General features: G+C 35.9%; 1 protein-coding gene across 2 annotated transcripts in view; it reads left to right on the top strand.

The window, feature by feature from the left end:
* The window catches only part of ME1 (malic enzyme 1), a 153,485-nt gene that overhangs the window by 54,027 nt on the left and 78,945 nt on the right, over nt 1-20,513 (top strand). For both annotated transcript variants that reach the window (XM_072330846.1, XM_072330845.1), the window contains exons 5-6: nt 9,026-9,101; nt 11,241-11,402. In XM_072330846.1, the coding sequence (XP_072186947.1) occupies nt 9,026-9,101; nt 11,241-11,402 (238 nt within the window). The remainder of the gene's footprint in view (nt 1-9,025; nt 9,102-11,240; nt 11,403-20,513) is intronic.

The following is a 20,513-nucleotide window of genomic DNA, read 5'->3' as shown; positions in this document are numbered from 1 at the left end:
GAAGTAGGTACTCTGAAGCCCTCTTGAATATATTATACAGAATTGCTTAGCAGGGTGCATTTATGCATAGAAAAATCACAGAAGAATATCTGCTACATTTCTGTGTCTGTTTGTGGAGATGTGAAGACTGCTCTCTCACACATTTGTGTTGCGTTTAAACTTGCAAGTTATTGCTTGAGAAGCACTGAGAGAAATGTGCGCTGTTCTTTCTTCCATCCTAGGACTATGCTGTAGTAGAGAAAGAGAAAGAGCTATTCTAGCTATCAGTGTCATAAAAAAAGAAATGATATTACTGCATGCGTTTACAAAATATTTATAGGCAACATGAGCATGTAGAAAAGAGCTACTACAGGTGATTGACAAGCATTCAGTATGTTCTTTTACACTGAGGTCTTTGCAGAGGAAGAGGAATCCCACCCTCTGGCAATGTGCAGAGAACTTTCTCCAGATTTCCAGTAATTCCCATTACTGTTTTTTTTATTTTTTATTTTATTTTATTTTATTTATTTATTTATTTTATGTTGTAAAAGGAGGTGCCAGTAGTATTTCAGATGAGACAACGCCAGTGACTTAGGAACATTACAATGCTTTTATTAGCTCATTCTGTATATATCATTCTGTCCATGTCCAGAGGGCTTTTCCTTTAGGGGTATGCTTACATTGGAAATTCTCCAGCTCTTGTTTTCTGTACATTTGCTGCACGTCCTTCACCACCACCCAAATCCACTATTTACCTACTCAGCAGCTTCTCTGTTTGTTATTTTCTCATTACTCAGCAGTCCAGCATACTACTGTTGTTGCATTTTGAATACAAGATACTTTAGGTTTAAAAATAGTCTTGTATTTGGTGGAGCCAAAAACAGGAAGTAAAAGCCTCCAGCTCTTCAGTAACTTGGATATGCTAAAATCAGTGTTCTATCTCTGACTAGAAGCCTTATAAATAGATCTTAAAAGAGGCAGTTTAAAGTGAAAAGAAGGCATAGCAATTGTCAACCTTCAAGAGCACGATAATGAAATTATTGTGTGTATAATACATCCCATGTTTATATTTATATTTATATTTATTATGTTGTATATATTATGTTTATCAGCTCTGAAGATTTTTTTCTGCACAGTTTTTGAGACAGGTAAATGCCTCTCCTGGTAAGGAACTTCTGGAAAATGCAAGAGGTGAATGTCTTAGGGTAAATATTTTGGGGTAGAATTAAATATACACTAGGTAGACAATATAAATATACATTCCCCATTTTTTACTGGTAAAATTTAAACACATTTCTTTTGTTACTGACTTTCAGAGAAGAACTTGTTTGTTGCAACTTTGTTGACATCGGATAACATACTATTAAAAACAGTCATGTATGCCTCTCAGTTTTTGTGTCTGAGACACATTTGGACATACAGCTTTTTTCCCCATGTAAAGCTTTTGTTGGACAGAGTCCTAAGACACATGTCTGGCTCGTATATTCATGCATGTTAAAAATCTAATAGGAAATACTAGCAGAAATAGTGCTAGCCAGGTTGTTTGCTTTTTACCATTTTAAAATGTTGTGGTTTTGATAGTTGAAAATATGGACACAAAATGATGGAAAATATTATAGCAAATATCAATTCAGTAATTAAAAAAAAAAAAAGGCTAAAATCTAAATATCAAAAGAAAACAGTAAGAAATAGATATATGAAGAATGTGCATCTGAATCATTTGTATGCTAAGGATCTACTACTATGAGATTTCAGTTACTATACCCATTTTAGAAAGTTGTGTTTAAATAAAATTCAAACACTCTTGTTTAATTTGGAAAGTAGTCAGACACAGCTCTGATTTTTAGTACGTTATTATGGGTACGCATAGTCTGTCAGTAGTCTAAATAAAACATTGTTAAAGCTACTTCAGTTTTTAAGTCTGTAAGAATTTCTTAAGTGCTATTATCTAGTGCTAGTGTTGCCAGCAGGATCAGGGAAGATCTTGTCCCTCTTCATCTCTGGTGAGGCTGCACCTTAAGCACAGCATTCAATTTTGGGGCCTTCACTACCAGAAAGACCTGGACCGTGTCCAGAGGAGGGAAACAAAGCTGGTGAGAGGTCTCGAGCACAAGTCTGGGGATTGTCTGAGGGAGATGGGATTGCTGAGTCTAGCAAAGAGGAGGCTCAGGGGTGACTTTATTGCTCTCTACAACTGCCTGAAAGAAAATTGTGGCAAGGTGGGGCTTGGCCTCCTCCCAGGTACCTAGTGATAGGACTAGAGGGAATGGCTTCAACTTGTGCCAGGGGAAAGTAGGATTGGATATTTGGAAAAAAATGTTCTCTGAAAAAGTGGTCAGGTTGCTGGGATGGGCTGTTCAGGGAGTTCATTGAGTTACCGTCCCTGGAGGTGCTCAAGAGACATTTAGTTATTGTACTAAAAGGCATGGTTTGGTGGAAGAATATTGGTGGTAGACGGACAGTTGGACTGGATGATCTTGGGTTTCTTCCAACCTTGATGATTCCATGATTCTATGATCTAGTTATTGAGTGATCCCAAACATTAAAATAACAATGAAAGGGAAGTGACCCAAACAGACTTGCTTCTTATAGTGAGAATAAGTTAATACCAAGCTAGTCACAGCATCACTAAACAGTGATTTATTTATTCTGCTTATCAGTTTACATGCCTACATTTTCATGTGGGAAAACAAACTGCTGACTAGTCAGCTTTGTGGTGGAATGAACTATCAACAGAGAAACTGTGTTACTGTAAAGCATTGACTCAATGCCCTGAAAATTCCCATTTTGGAAGGTTTCTTGCGTTTCCTAGAAGCCACCAAAGCCTGTCTGCTTGGTCATGATGGTGGAACAAAGGAGTCCACTTTCATACAGAAGTGGAATAGAATAATGTGCCAGGATTTCTAATGATGAGCCTGTGCTTAAACCAGCATAAACCAGCTGTTTTAGAGTTAATGGTAAAAATCTAGACTGCTAACTGAAAAGATTTGCTAGTGAGGAATTTATGGAATGGGTGAAATGTGGAGTGAAGGCTGCTCAAACATTGTCTTTGTATCAACTGTATTTCAGAAAAAAGAAGGTCACTGAATGTGATAGGCAGGTAGCTCAATCATGGATAAACCAGCACTGTTCTATGCCTGGAAACTCACTGGCAATCTACTACGACAAATCTAACTTGTGTTCTTTCTACATTACTCTGCCTTCCTTTCTGAATTTTGTCTCTTAATGCTACAGCTCCCTGCATGAAGAGCTGTTGTATCACTGGGACATGAACTTGTCCTCAGTCCCTTTTCAGCTGTGGAGGTCAGCTGTACAAAGGGAAGATAGTGTCGGTTTCCAGAAATGACTTCTTCATTAAAGTGGAAGTTGAGTAGGATGTGCCATAAAAAGAAGCCTTTTTAATAAGTCCTCACTTTTGTCCTTTTAATGGCTGTTGAGTGCAAATGATGTCAATTTAAAGGTCAATGAGAACTGGCTTAAAGGACCTTATTGTCTAAATCCTGGAGTATTTCCATGTTCCAATGAGCAGAGACAGGACAAATTGTTGAAGTATGTATGTAGAAAGACAGCAATTTTGCTTGTTTGAGTACTTCACAGTTTAAATAACATTTAAAAAAAAATTCTTTAAACATCACTAGCATTGCAGATCTCCTAGTAGAGACACAATTGATGCTGTGATTATTGTTTTTTACACAGTATCAGCATAAAATAAAATGAATATAGTAGCTATTGAAGTGGAACAGCAGGATATTTTTGTCTTTAGAATTAATTTGTCTGGCTCTGGTGAAATGTTCTCCCAGTAACAATCTTCAGTTCTATATGAGTCTATTAGGGTGTAATAATTAAGTTATTTATTGAGCAACTGTCAGAAGAATTTAAGTAGCTTCTGGAGTAAAATAGCTCAGGCTCTTAAATACTGTGTTTCTCAAAGTCTGTCTTTTGCTTTTCAGACAAACACATCCCATTTATAGACCATTATGCTACCGTGGTTCAGCAAGAATATATACAAATTGGTTGTCTAGATAAATGAGATTTTTGGAATAGAGTAAATTCAAGAAATTTGTCTTTTAAGAAATGAATACTGAAGAGAGATTATTTTGTCTGCTCTGTTATTATATTAAAAGGATGCATCATTATAGTCTGAATAGTTAGGCCATGAAGTGCTGTGCTGTTGATTTTGTGATTAAAGGGGGTGAGACAGTAATTTAAAAAGTTTTATCCAGATATGCAATAATGACTATTAAATTCTGTAATTCAAATGCCTGCAATTAAAAAGTCTAGTAAGTGCTGTTTTTATCATGAAGAATTGTTAATTTTCTTCCAAAACATCTTGAGCTACACATCATGGTTTCCAAAGCTAAATAGAGAATTATGTAGCAAAGGGACAAGATGCACTTGTTTTATGTATCACTTCAGAATCTTGGTTTAAAAGTTTACTGTGTAAGGCTTTCAATGATTTATTCTGATTGCTTTATAATATAAATAGTGTTTGTGTTAAATGAGAGCAGTTGAATTAGTTCATCCTATTGCTTCTTATTGTACAAAGCTCTGACTTTTTTGCATGTTTATGGAGCCACTGACATTTTGAAGAAGTTAAGAGGTATGTTTCAAGTACAGTTAAGTTGCTTTTACAAACCACATCATACACTTGAAGTATCAGTATACTTGGTAGCAAAAGCCAGGCTCTCTGAGAGCTGGAGTTGACCGGGCCTGTAGATAAGTGCTAAGACAGCATTCTGTGTTTCAGCTGTTGAGATTTTTTTATCATTTCTATATTTTATTTGCCTTCAGATTGCATTGCTGCAGGCATCTTGCTGTTTTGTTTTTTTGTTTGTTTGTTTGTTTGTTTTGTTTGTTTGGTTGGTTGGTTTGTTTGTTTCCATTCACCCTCTCTGGTGTCTTATGTTTGCAAAATATACCCTGCAAGCTTCAGAGCATGTTTCAGATCTATGGTCAGCAGCTCCCCCAGGCCTTCTCTGATGGCTCACCTCTGATCTATCATGTCTGCTATGTGGAAGTTATTTTTAACAGCAGAAACTGTTAAAGCCACTTGGTATCAGGGATTGATAAATAGCTGTGGTGAACTTGGGAACTCAAAAGAATGTTGCACAGGCTGCAAGCAGAGATTAACAGTGGCATGAAACAGCATTTTTAAAAGGAAGTCTTGAAATAAGACTAACTTATTTGCTTCTGTAACATAATGACTTATGATTGTGTTCTTCTCTTTTTTTATTATCTCTCTGCAATTGTGCACCAAATTAGGTTTTTGAATTACTATAGGATTTATAATAATGCTTTTGTTATTCTTTTAAATTCAGCTAGTTTGAGTTGGCATATGTCAGAATACTTGAAAACAGCTTCTTTGGAAAATAGATATTTATCATCAGTCATTTAGGAAACCACATGCCAAGCATGTAAACACACGTATTATTTAGAAACATGTATGATTTTTTAATGTATTTCCCAGGTCAACACCTTATTTTCCATTGTCTTTCACTTACTGTTAATATTTACCTTTTTTAATGAACTATACATGTCCAAGCTTTCAGGAATGATAAAAGCATGTACAGTTCATTTAAGTTGCTGTTCCCATTTTGCTGTTGTTTTTAGATTTAATCTCTGTTTTGCTTCCTACAAAATTTTATGTTTAAATATGGTTTGCATATGCATTGTCTAGAAAGGTTAAAGACTGAGTCTCTCTTTACTGATGAATTCAGGATGGAGCTCAGAATCAGCTGAAACTTCAGTGGCAACTATTTTCCTTCTCGAAAAAAATACTTTTGCATTAAAGTAATGAAATTCACTGCCATACAAATGGAAATATTAAAGCAAAAAAAAAAATAATAAATCTATAAACATCTTCTTTTTTTAAGTCAGTCCATCAGTAGTATCTATCAGAAGTCTTGGGAGGAGTATCACTAAGAAAAAGAACTTAAGATGTAATTAAAGCTTGAGTACTCTTTGTACATGGCAGGAGACCACACTGAAAAGTTACCATGGGAAATGCTATTATCTCTTGTTGAATAAAAAGCAAACAATTCTATTCTTGGGATTTAGGTACTCTTAGTTTTTAGTACAGTGTTTATATTGTACCACTTTGTATAATTTTAGCACAAATAGTAGGGAATTTCAACAGAGGATATGACTTGGCTTACTTTGCAAAGTGCAGGAGTTTGGGAAAGTGAACACTCAGAAACTGAAGCTGCTTCCTGAGAACTTTTATTATTATTATTTTTAAGCTTGTCAATTTAGATGGCATGGGGAATTGGAATCACTTCTATTATAATTTTTATACAGTCCATAATTCGAAGAAAGTTTTCAATTTGGAGGGCTGTGAGAAAAGTTTGAACTTCTCCATTCAGAAATGTTTGGCATTTTTCATGTCAGAATACCTCCTGTTTTTATAAGAAGAGGAAAGGATTATTCTGTTACTCCAAAATATTTTTTCTGAACTATAATAGAAAGTAGACAAATACATTGATGGTGAAACATTTTTTCCTTGAAGCATGACAAAAAATGCACTAATCGTTTACCTTGTGCTAACAGACTAGAGTTCTAGTAAAACAAAACCTAACTGTGTGATTCAGAACAACCTTCACACATGGGTAAAATCTACAGTATGGTGAAGTCAATGAGCCCCCAGATAACCATCCTTTTTTCAGTGGATCCTGAAGTCCTGGCTTGGGTTCACTCATCACTTTTTAGGGCTCTGGTCTTACTGATGCTGCGACGAGAGAAAAGGAGGAATAGTAAATTCTTTGCATAATTTTTGCTGGACTGTATCTTCACATATTTTCTTTCTATTCAAAATGACAGGACAAGAGGGAATGGCTTTAAACTAAAAGAGGGAAGATTTGGATGGATTAGGCTTTAGGAAGAAACTTTTTAGTCAGAAAACAGTGAGGCCCAGGCCAGGCAGCCTGAAGAGGCTACGAGCACCCATCTCTGGAGGCCAGGTTAGGGGGTATCCTGGGCAGCGTGATCTGGCCGATGGCAGGGAGGTTGGAGCTAGATGATCTTTAAGGTCCCCTCCAACCTATGCCATTCTATAAAAGGGACACAGATATAAGTTACACCTTTGGTTAGATTGGTTTGAACCACTTCTGAAGTCCAACTGGAGCCAAAATAAGTAAAGGTGAGCATTGGTGCCTATGCACTCAAACGTTCCATGTAGATTGACATTATGCCAAGTTACTTGTTCATTTGCTGTAGCTGCTCCAGCAGAGTCAAAACCATGGACACAACATGGGCTGCATGTTGCTTGATTCTGGGTAGTGAGCATTGCTGACATCACTTATGCTTATTAACTTTATACACGGATGGAAAATTCTGTCTAATTTCTGAAAGTTTTTCTATAAACTAGTCCTATTTAAGTTGTGTGGCTTGCAGCCTGCAATGTTCTGTGGCTTGAGATTGCTGCCATGCTGCTTTCTTGATTATTCTCATGGTTATGCCTTGACAACCAAAATGTAACTGTCATGTCTACTGGGTGGCCAAATACCTGGCTGCCTGATTAGCACTTGTCACTGTTGCCCGATAATACAAACCTTGTTCAGCTATTGCTATTTCTGGCCGTGGTATAGTCTCCTAGATAAGAAAAGAATATATAACCTGCTTTTCTGTGGTTGCATGCACGTAGCATTTCTAGCCTTAAAGGAGAAAAGAGTTTCAACTGAAGATTTGAAAGATAAGGACAACCGATTCAGACAAAGATTTCTTTCTCTTTTCATGTTCTTAACGAACAAGGAAACTGTGCCCTTAAAATTAACAGCATCTTCTCAGTTAGGACGATACATTCAGAAATGTGTTAATAACCTATAGAAAGCATGAAGGGAAAGGTGGAGGGAGGGGAACAAAATGCTTTCAACATGACTTTGTTTACACTTTAGCTCCTATTTTTCATTGTTGTTTGAATGTGATCCTTCTTGGACGGATTTCTGAAACAGGCTCTGAATACATATTCAAATGTCCTTACAAATGTTTGGACGAAGTTCCTTCTGGAGCTGCCACCCTGCATTTATTTTCCTCTGCTGAGGAATTCACTCCATGGAGACCTTTCTCCCTGCTTTGCAAGAAAGAGGTCATTTAACCACACCAAGCTACTCTGGTGCTTTAGAAAATCACTGCAAAATCTTACTTCATTTAACACCAATCTATTAGGTCTGTGTAAATTGGAGAGAGGGGAAAGGAGAAGGGTAATATCTTTGGGTAGATTTCCTTCTGCACTTTACTTTCTGTTTAGCATGCTTATCTCTTCAGACTGGCCATCTCTGAAACTAGCAATGTTGACAAACTGTGTTTTATGCTTTATGTAAGCAGTTTACACAGCAGTTTATAAAAAAACAAAACAAACAAACAAAAAAACCCCACAACTTTTTATACAATGCATCAGAAAGGAAGCATTAGCATTTATTTTGCACTTCTTCTTTACAGTATTCTGGGAAGGACTGTATTTTTCAGTTTAAAAGCACTCTTCAAAGTAAAAATTCAGTATGCTCAGTCCTATAAGGCAGACAATATACACTTTCAAATTAGAGGTTTTCATTAAATATTGTACCACTTTAGTCTAGTTAATTAAGCAGACTGTTTTCTGAACGTGTAACTGGATGCTCTTGAATTAATGATGATAACATTTCAATTTTCATTTATAGATTAAATCTTTGGTGTGTTTTTGCCTAAGAATGTTAGGACTGCATGAGCGTTAGTGATCACTGCTATAAAATGAATATGTTTTTTCAAGTCAGTAAGTGAGTGCTTTTGAATGTATGTATCAAATACTTAGGGAGTTTTAAAATCAAGCTTAATAATTTGCAGAATAAATCCTGCAGATTTTTACTGCTCAATGAATCCTTGAGCAGTTACATTTTCTCTCAGTTACGTTTTCTCTGACTTCTAATTAATGCAAATATTTAATCATTTAATTCCAAAGAAACTAAATATTTACTGAACAGAATTAATGTATGCATGGAGTTAATTTATGATTTAAATATTTTAGAAGGGAATAATTGTTAGCTTGTGTATGTTAAAAGTATTTATTCATTTGCAGGGGTCTTTTTATTACAATACATGACCGCGGACACATTGCTGGAATGCTGAAGTCCTGGCCAGAAAGTGTCATCAAGGTAAGTTCAGTTTTGTTGGCTTGACAAAGCTGATATTGTCAGAGAACATTTCCTGCATTGTTTTATTTCTTTCAGAGTGCAATTTATGTTTTAGCCAATTCTTTATAATTGAGATTTAGGAGCTGTGCATATGATACATAATTGTTTTTTAAAAAATGTATTAGTAATTGAATGTATGGAATTTTGAAATATATAGAGAGCTTTATTTGTATCATAAAAATTCCAGCAGATCAGAAAAGAAAATACAAGTCATATTTATGAGAGAAGTGGCTGTTGGCAGCAGGAACCATAAAAATTTTAACACCTTCTTCTAGGCCACAGGGTCGATTGTCAGATTTTGATCATATTTAATCTGTATTGCATTCTGAATCTATTTCACAATGTTTCTGAGAAGGCCTTTGCATGCATTTGGCAACCTGATACTGATATGTAGGTGTTTCATTTGCTCTCTGTCAATCTTCCATGTCTTTTGTACAGGAGTTGCACTTCATTGCTCTTGCTACAAGAACAATTTTATGGTTCTATCTACTTCATTGTGACTGAAATGTTAACACAAGAGTTTGACTGTTGGACCTGTTGGTCTGTAGCTACAGCAGAGACTTTTTTTTTTTTTTTTTTTTTTTTTTTTTAAATTACTTTATATGAACCTGTTTAGTATTTTGTCTCTAACTTTAGATTTGTATTCATGAATACATGGAGTGTATTTCTGTCATCTCATATGAAAAATCTTCCTTATTAGTGCACACAACTTTGTGGGTTTTACTAAGTTTCTCTATTTTGTATCAGCAGAAACACAGTCCCATATGTATAAATATGACAGAGCACATTATTTGCTCAAGAGAAAAATAAATACACTTTCAAAGGGTAAGAAGTATGTGACTGTAGATGGCCCTGTGAAAAGCCAGCAGGAGTGGCTGGCTCTGGTTCTCCAGGAAACAGTGATGACAAAACCCAGGAGTCTGGGGATCCATTTTTTGTGGATAACTTTGCTTCCTATTCTGTTTTGATGTTGTTGACAGAAAAATGTTAAAGGGAACAATGCCAGTTTCCTTGTAATGTAATATGAAATATGTCTCTTGAGTATTCTGAAAAGTTTTACATGCAAGTCCCATTTATGATGAAGCAAAAATCTAAAATAGTGCAACAAAAGCACAGTGATATACAATAAACCATTTCAAAAATCATAGAATCATAAGGTTGGAAAGGACCTACAAGATCATCTAGTCCAACTGCCCCCCTTTACCATACCTACAGAAAACCACTGAACCATATCTCCTATCTCCTTATAATTACAAATAAGAGAGGGAAAGAATCTGGGGGTGTTAGCTGGCAGCTGGCTGAATGCAAATCATTAGTGTGCTCAGATGGCTAAGACGGCCAGTGGCCTCCTGGCTTGTATTGGAAATAATGTTGCTAGCAGGAGCAAGGAGGTGACTGTCTATACTTGAGACTGGTGAGGCTGCACCTCAAGTACTGTAATCAGTTTTGGGCCCCTCACTACATGACAGACCTGGAGAGTGTCCAGAGAGGGGAAACAAAGCTGTGATAGATCTGGAACACAATTCCTAACGGGGAGCATCTGAGGGAGCTGGAATTGTTGAGTCTGGAGAAGAGGTGGCCCAAGGGAGACCTTATCGGTCTCTACAGCAACCTGAAAGGAGGTCATAACAAGGTGAGGGTCTGCCTCTTCTGTCAGGTAACTAGTGATAGGATGAGAGGTAATGACCTCAAGTTGTGCCAGTTGTGCCATGGGAGATTCAGATTGAATATTAGGAAAAATTTATTCTCCAAAGGAGTGGTGAGGCAGTTGCATAGGCTGCCCAGGGTGGTGGTGGAGTCACTGTCCCTGGAGTTGTTTGAGAAATGTGTAGATGTGGCACTGAGGGACATAGTTAGTGGGCATGGTGGTAATGGGTTGACAATTGGACTTGGTGATCTTAGTGGTCTTTTCTAACTGTAGTGATCCTATAATTCTATGATTTCATGACTTCTGTTTTGCTGTTGAATTATTTGTGCCAGTTGTACTGGTTTTTAAATGAAAGTTTGGAGAACACTGATATGATTACAAAATAATTTCTGTGTACAAAAATGATCTTAGCAAGGAACTGATTTTTAAAGTGCCTTTCTTTCTTCCTCCAGGCTATTGTAGTGACAGATGGAGAACGTATTCTTGGTCTTGGAGACCTTGGCTGTTATGGGATGGGCATCCCAGTTGGTAAACTGGCACTTTATACAGCATGTGGAGGAGTAAAACCTTTTGAGTGCCTACCTGTGATGTTGGATGTGGGAACAGATAATGAGGCAAGTACTTTTTTGTGGTGTAGTGTTACAAGTTTTAAGGAAACTGTATGAAACTCGAGCCATAAATTTTTTGTTTCGCTATTATGATACAGTTTACAATTAAGTGGAAACTAAAAAGTCATATGGAAAATGTCTCATCCTAAGGCACAGTATAGATTATTTACTACGGCTGGAATAAGTAAGGAAGACGTCGTCTGTAAAAATGTGCTGTGTGCACCATGTTAGAAAGTTGTATAGGAAATTGCATCTCAAGATGGTGGGGATGATAGAGTTAAAACTATGATAAAAAGCAGCATTCTTGCTCTACCTCTGCTGCAGAATTCCTCTGCAGTGATTTCAAATGTGAGTTCATTCTGGGGGAACAGCTTGAAGTTATTGCCTGATATGTGTTGTGAGTGAACTTCTGTGTACTTCAGTTGTATGTTAACTTCAGCTATAGAAATCTCTATAATGCTATGAGTTTTCCCAAAATGAGGTACCAGTGCTACAAAGACTTTGCCTTCCTTGATCTGGCTTTCTATTTGTATGAAGTAGATATAAAGGCAGCTAGCTATAGAAAATTGGTTTTGTTATTTCCAGAGCTCCTGGAATTACTTGTAACTACTAGTAATTACTTGGCTTCTCTTGTTCCCCTTTTTTAGCTGAAAGTATATTTGAATTGGTGATTCTTAATGATATTAAATATCGTCAACAATATCATTATGCAGAGGTTAAACTACGAATGATGCAAGCATTAAACTTTGTGAATGATAAATGTATCAGAGATTTATGTGTACTGAAGTTAAAGCATTCTTATACCAGTGAATTTAGCAGAGATTTTGAGATTGCTGTGCTGGGTGTGTGCAACTTCAGCTTCACCTCTGCCCTTGCCGCACTGGGATAGTTTAGACAGTACATCATGAAAGCACTACTAAAATTAGGAATAGTCTGCTGCCCTCTTTCTCTATATTCCCCAAATCCTCTCCTGAAAGTGGACAGATTTACTTGTAAAATGCATCTGAATACTGGCACAGCCATATCAAGCCACATACAAATCTTATTAGCTATAAAATATTTTTCTTCCTGGTTTGAGTAGGTGGGACAGTCATCTAATCTATGAATAAGTGCTTTTAAGGAACAAATTTCATCTGTTACTTCTGATACTGCAGTAGTCTTTCCATTTTTCTTTTATGCCGAGTTTCATTATAGTTTTTAATCTTCAATGGGATATTATTGTCTTGAAATATATTAAACACACGTAGGTCACACAAAAAGAAATGCCTCCTATTTATTTCTAAGAACACTACCACAAATACAAATATTGCAGTAGCACTATTTGATAAAGTATCAGCTATATAGTATTGTTTTTCAACACAGTCTCAACTGTGCATTTTCACCAGCAATGATCATGAGCTTACATGCTGTGTTCATAAAAATCTGCACCAATGGAAATGACCACTGTCACTGTGACCACTGTTGAAATATCTCATGTACTTTCTAACTGTGCTCACATCCACATAAATGTTCAGGAAGTGTTGACAAATATCAGTAAATGCCATTTTCATTTCACATAGAGGAATCCAACAACACACCTTTGTTTCATATGCACTTCCATGTTAGGCGTCATTTTGTCAGACTGCCTCTCTGCTGTCATTTTTCACACAGCAACATCATGTAGTGAAACTCTGACAGAAAGGTGCAACTTCTACTGCCATACCACCGACATCCACTTCTCATGTTGTGGATCAACATTAAAAATATAGGTGTTACTTTCAGAGCAACCTCAGTGCATGTGTGTGTGTATATATCTATATCTGTAAGTATCAGAAAAAAAGTGTACATGTAGTAGAAGTTCAACTTCATTCCTCTTGTGGTTAAACAATGAGATCAAGTTTTCTGAAAAGGTGGTCAACCTTAAGTGTTACAAGATGCAAACAAACTCTGTGAACTGATGTTTGTCGATGCTCTGGCACCTCCTATCAGGAGGACTGCCCAGCCTTTTAAAAGCCTCAATTAAATTTACTTCTGAAAGAGGCCTTAAACTAATCTTCAGTGAATGGATGGCTGATTAAAGAGGCTTTGTATTTGATTGTTGTTTTTTTTCCTCATAGTTGTAGTGGTTGCAAGAAATTATATTAGCCTACAATTCAGCACTGTTCATGCTCATCTGAGTTTTTGCATTGGTGAAGAGAAGTCAACAGCGTGTGAGAAATTAAGTTTCTGAGTCACGGTTGGGTTACCAACTAGAGGCTCTTTTGGGGCTGTGCTAGACTGCACTTCAAAGAGTAGATGGATGGTTGTTTTTTTCCCCAGTTGGGACTGCTCAGATTTATAAGCATTTATCTTTGAGCTGTAACTGGGAAGGAGATTCCAGAATTTGCCACTTGACTGAAGAGACTGCATGGGCCTGATTCTATTTGTTGTACATCTGGAGCTTGCATCGAGTCTCTTGTTACTTCAAGAATGTCAGGAGTCCAGGGACACCTGTTCTATTAGTTTCTTCCTTCTCAGTCCCTTTCTCTGCCTCACAGCTCCTGTTCTCTCTGTAATGCTTGTGTTTGTCTGGCCAGGTGTTGATCCACTTCAGGACTAATCCAATTGTATTTGTCAAGCTGGCACTTAACTCACTCGTCTTAAAATCTAAACCTTTCTGACAAATAGCAGTGTTTTTATGCTGTATTTTCTTAGTCAAGCCAGAATTTTCCATAATCAGTTGCAATTGAAATCACTCTAATAACTTGAGCATAAATAAATAATAATTATGCTGAACATAGTTTTTATAATGTGCAGATGTTTTCCATTTAGATTAGTTCCTACTCCCTTTCTGTTGGGGCCTCAATGCTTTAAAATGTTTAAAAATATGTATTTTTGGCAACTTTAAACCTGTTTTGCAGAACCTGAAAATTATCCAGAAAGATTAAATCTTACTTTAAAGCAGATTGCAAGAAAAACTTCACAATTTTTCATCCTGTTTTGTTTTGTTTTGTTTTGTATTTTACATACAGGACACAAAATAGCACATGGGAACTTACTCTGTTCTGATGATTATTGAATGTTTTATTACTGCTAGTTTTAGCAGAGGCATTTTTAGAGTTGGAATTATCCTGCTACTCATAAAATGGGGGAATCAGAAGAGAAGAAAATGCAGCATTTTTATACAGTTGCCCAGATAATAAGACAAATGAAAACTGCTTGCTAACAAGTAAAAAATGATCTAGTAGAAAGACTTGCATGACTGAAATAGTAAATTTCTCTGTATAATCAATACAGAACTGAGAGTCTAAAAGGAGTGGTGTTGACTACTGCTAAAAATAGTATGCATAGTGTGTAAGTCATTGACAAATTGGAGGCAAGCAATCACTGTTAGAACATTTTTACACAAATATTTTGACATTATATGGAATACTGCTAATTATTTACCATGACAATTTCAGTGCAAGTTGTGTCTTATTCAGTAAGTGTGTATTTATAGAAGGTGAAAATTGTGTTTCTCAGTTGGGATTTCAGTCCAAGTTAAGCAATCTAATACACCCATTTCTGTACTGATATAAAAGTGTTGGGAATGCTGAGGTCATGTGGTTTCTGGATTCTGGGATTCATCAAACATCAGAGAGGCATATATTAATTGTCTTCTAATGGTTAAAGGATCTGCTTGCAGAAGAATAATGAATAGTTGTCACAGTACCATCAACTACAAATTATTGAAGACTTCCCTGAAATATTCTCTCTGCTGTAAGTGGGATGTTTTAAGGGTGAAGGAAATAATCAAGAAGAATCAAGGAAAAACATTTAGGCATTAAAATACAAATTATGTTTATTTATTACTTAAAACAGTTAGCAAATTCAAAGAATAAATAATAAACAGTAGGTATGTCTGTTTGTTAAAAACAGCCATGCTCACAAAATGGATTCTGTATTGGGAATGGCCTGTTGTGGAAACTGTGGAAGGATTTGTTGTATGTTGGCATTTAAACATGAGCCATTTACCATACATTTTAGTTTAGTAAGAAAACATTCAACTTTTATTATTTTTTTTAATTGTACTTTCCCATAGAACAGAGAAGTCATGACACCTGGTGTTGAAGCCTCTTGGTGTCCTGGAGTCATCTCAGGATTGCTCAGCAGACTCAGTAGGGTTAGGCTGACAATTGGACTTGAATTGATCTTGAAGGTCTTTTCTGTCCTAGATGATTCTCTGACTATGACTCAAGCTGCATCCAGAATGGTTTAAAGGAAGCTGGACAAGGAGACTTTGTTTTACTCTGGATAGACAGAGTTAGGTAGAAGGCTGGTCAAATATGTATATGCCATTATTGGCATCTAACATCATACAGGTGAACCATGACTGTCAATGCACTTTTTGCAAATGTATATCTGATGCTGTTCCTCTATCATATCACTGACAAACACAGTCATGTAAGTACTGAGCAGTGCACAAGGGAGAAAAATGTGCAAGGCAGTTGCTAGGGCAGCTCCTACTCTTTCATCTGCCATACCTCAGGGACTGTAAAAAGCTGGGCTGTAATTTCAAGCTATTTCTCTCTCATGCATACTTTGGAATATTTTTCCCTTAACTTACTGCAAGTATTTAAATGCAGGAATGTGACAGCTCTCTCAATTGCCCTAAATAGGTCAATAAGCATTACTGGGTTGGCAGTTCAGATATTCCTGGAAGAATGACAGGCATCCGTGATAGAAGACTGAATCCAGAAAAGCTGAGGTGCAAATTCAAGCTCAGTTATTCAACTTGATTCTGTAGTTAGCTTTCTGCATTTCCCCAGACTACCTCCACATATCATAAGAACATGTACCAATCTTCAACTTTCACATTCTTCCAAAATATTATGCTACGAATGTGATAAAATGCTGCTGATAGAACATAGAGACAAACTCACTTCTATTTTTTGTATTCCAGTCAAAATACAAACTTGGATAGAGGAAAGCTCACTGTAGCAGAAAACTGCAGTTTCTAACTGTCAGAGGTTTGGCCTGCTTCCTGTGACAAGTGGGCAAAGGGATCCTTGGAATCATGCCCTGGGAAGAAGAGCCGGAGGGAGGGAAATTGTAGGGACATAGGCCTAGGTGAGGAAAACTGTGTGATGTTATGACATGGAATAATGATGAAATACCATAAAACCATGGCACTAATCAAACTAAAGATGCAAGCAGATAAAAAAAAAAAAAAAGGCCAGTCATTGCCTACAGCTGTAGGGATTTCTGAATAAAACATAGTCACAATTAAAATTCGTATGAAGATGAGTTGCACTTCTACACTGTTACTTGGGTAGTTAATGCATTATAAAATTGTTATGATCTCTAAATTTAAAGAGATCATATTTCTTTTGCCTTGCTCTTGGATTATGACTGGTAGAACTAGAGCCAGCTTTTCAGTGATAGTGTACTGAATAACAATAATGATGACTAAATGAAATAAAAGAATAAATTATGATGGCACTTCCTGAATCCCATGAATAGAAATTTTTATTCAGATAGGAAGAAGGAGTTATCTTTGTAGCTAAGGATCTACTTTCTAGGATATGTTCTGCACATGTTTTCACTAATAGTTTTGAGCATTTCTGGTATGCAAATGACCTGTGTGGGGTGCAGACAGTAGATTTCTAGATACACAAGTTTTCATGTAGCTCTGTTAAATGTAAATGATCAGTTTAACCCACCTTACTGAGGTATGTGGTCTCTTCTCCATGTTCCACAGAACACTGAGCCCAGGCCAGGTACTCAAAGGCAATACTGAGGCCTGATCTCCAGATGTTACGATCTCTAAAACTATTGATGGAGTAAATCTCCATTTTTCTAAGAGTGCAGCGTATTTCCTGCTGCTGCCATTCTGGCAGGAGATGGTTGTGGTAATCTTTTCAGGGGTTTAGAACTTTTCAGGATTTTTTCTTGCTGTTTGCACACTCTTTCACAAATTTGGTGCTATTTCACAAGTAGATATTTTTCCCCTTTATCTTGCTTCAAGATCCTTCCGTGGTAGTGCACTTGAAGTGCCAGCACTTCAATAAACATGAAAGTTCATGAATATTCCTTCCTTCTTCTTATTTCTCCCTTCCAGTTGGAAAGAAAATATTGCAGTAGGGTATTACTTTTCATACACACCGTTATGAATCATTTTTTGTTTTCACTGCTCAAAAGTACTGAAAAGTCAGTTCTGAATTACAATTCTGTCCAGTCTGCAGTGCTGAAAAAAAAAAACCCTAAACCAAAATTTTTTGATTTGCAGGAATTATTCCTCTTCTTCTAAATTTATTCAGTTATTTGGAGTGGACTAAGTCTGTGGTAGAGAAGGGTGTGGACAAATACAATGTGTTTTTCTTGTTGCTTCTAAAATTAGGGTGCTTGGATACAGTAGAAAAGATCCAGAGTATAGTTAATAACCATTTAAAGGCTGAAGAAAAGGAGAAAAAAAAATAAATGAGTAAGAGGAGTCTAGATTTTACGGTCTATACTATGGAGAAAATGGAAAGTCTGAATCTGAATCTGGCATTTCCCAAAAATGCAGAAAGGGATATATCTAAAAGTGTTCTTTGAGCCATGATCTTAATGAGAATCTTCAACGGGTTAAGGATTTTTGCACTGATACCATTATGAAGCTAAAATGGAACAAAACAAATACAGGATTGTGTTTGCTTCAATGCAGAATACTTGTCCCTATGCCATTCTCCTGAAGATTTCACTTCTAAAATAAATATGGCATTGGCCATCTCTCCTAAAAATACCTCATTAAAAAACAAGCAAACAAACAAACAAACAAACAAAAAAAAAACACAAAGAACAAAAAGAAAGAAATACCTGAAACTCTGCCAACATCCATACTATTCTTGCGACCATAAAGAAGTTGGAAAGGGGGTGTAATTTATGACTGCATTTGCCCTTCATTGCAGAGGCCTTTCTACAATTCTCTTGAGCTGGTCCCAAATATCCGACAGCTGATAATTTTTGGCATTTTTTGGAGAGCTTTTCTTCTCTTGCTTTTAAGGGGTCTTTTACTGAGTAGTTCTGGTAATGAAGCATTTTGAAGCATTCACAATGAGAAAATATCAAAAATTCTTTTGCCTCTGAATCAGATGTTTTGAGAATTTTTAAGTGTAATAATAAGTCCAGGTTTGCCATTTGAATGTTTCTGCCATATACTGCTAATTTGTTGTTGACACATGCAGACTTCAGTCTTTGGACTAAGCTGTAGCTTGCTCTTTCAGTCTCAAAGTATTATTTCACGTCAGACCATTCTTCCTATTTCTCAGATTTTGAGACTTGTGACAAAGTGGGGTTGGATTGTCAGAAAAACAGATAGAAAATATATCCAAATCAATGGCTTGACAAGGCAAGTCTATACCAGAGGAAATTATTGGTATAAATTCTTAGTTTTAAAAAAAACTAGAGGAGAATTTTTAGAGGTTTTTACTATGCAACCAGAAGTACATTATTCTCTAATGTGTTGGTTTTGTTTGTTTTTCTTTTTTCTCTTACTTATTATTATGTCTAAATGATTATGTATTTCCTTGGTTGTATTAAACCTTATGATTCTTCAGTCTGTGGAAGACTGTATGTAAATGGCTTGTGCTTCCTAAGGGATGCACTGTGTGCTGAGCATGAAAACATTGCCTGGCCCTTTTATGAAATAGTCATGCAGAAAGGGAAACAGCATTTCTTCATTATATTAACTCTTTTGATCCATTTGAAAATGTAGATGATATGCTATCTTTGCCATGGCGTTCCCAGAGGAATGCATTACTTCACCTCCCTTGCTTCGTTCAGAGGTTTTTCTTATATTTTGTTAGGCTCAGGTCAGTAGCTGTGATTATCAGTAGATTTATCAATAAAATTCCAGTATAAGCGGACTTTTCTTTTAAACATTTGCTTAATTTAAATATTTTTCAGACTCAATTATATATTATCAACACTAACCACTTTTTGATTACTAGTATATTCATTTGTAATTAACTTCTTTCTTTATTTAAAGAGTAAAAAATACATTGTATTTACATTATTTCTGTTACAGTTCATGTCCCCTTTTGTTCTAATACAGAAATGAAAAATACTTTCCTCTAAATTTTCATTCAGAAGATAAATACATACAGCCCTTTGTCAAACCAATGAACTAATCACACATTTAAACAAACAAAAATACAACAATGTAAAATCATACTTTTCTTCATCATCTTTTGCTTTTGCCATTGTATGAGTTTACTGCTACCTATAATACTGTTCTTGCAGTTAAATTAGAGACTTTCAAGTTAATTTTACCTTTCTAATATCTTTAATATTAATAATATAATATTGTATATAATATTACTATATATTTCATAACTGGACTGAGTTTCACTATCATTCTATTTTCCCCCACTTAAACTGTATTGTATTTAGATTTCCATAAAATACTGGAGAACAGTACTTGTAATCTCCTTGTAACCATCCAGCTTTCTTGTATTTCTTGAGTTCTTGACCAAAAACTTGGCCTTCCTAGTATACCTACATAGATAACAATATTTTTGTCTATCCTCTATTATCTTTTCCATACTTGAGATTCAACAGAATAGACCATTATAATCTCAAATCTGAATAATTCATCTTGAGAATTTGGCCCAGCATTCCTGAACTGAGTAAGCTCCAAATGACTGGTCAAGAGAAAAGTACCTTGAGAGTCATCTGAACCCAGGCTAATCATCTGAGGCTAGTTTTATGAAGAGAAGTAGATAGAAGTAGATATTTTTTGCCTCAAATTTGTGTAATGAATTGTATCTTAAAACTATCTATTTTTGTCCAATGACTGCTAAAAGAGCTTAGATTAGATTAGATGTTGAAATATCCAACATAGATTCTTAATTTAGATAAGATAAATTCATACTTGGTTTGCCCTTCACTTTCCTCTCTGCTACATGCTTCTTCCACATTGTTCAAACTTCTAAAAAGATTTAATATATTTTTGAACACATCTACTGCTTAATATGTGAGAAGACCTCAAAATTATCTCTCACTTTTGTTCAGTTGTCATCCTCCAAACTTTGCCATTTTGGCTAGGAGAGTGTGGCATTCTTTTCCCTAGACTGTTAATTTATCTTTATGAAATACGTTGTTTATGAATATTTCTTCTTTGAAATTATCTATTTCATT

Source organism: Excalfactoria chinensis, chromosome 3 (assembly GCF_039878825.1).
Source record: "Excalfactoria chinensis isolate bCotChi1 chromosome 3, bCotChi1.hap2, whole genome shotgun sequence".
Lineage (NCBI taxonomy): Eukaryota > Metazoa > Chordata > Aves > Galliformes > Phasianidae > Excalfactoria > Excalfactoria chinensis.
This window is presented reverse-complemented; position numbering and strand designations above follow the sequence as displayed.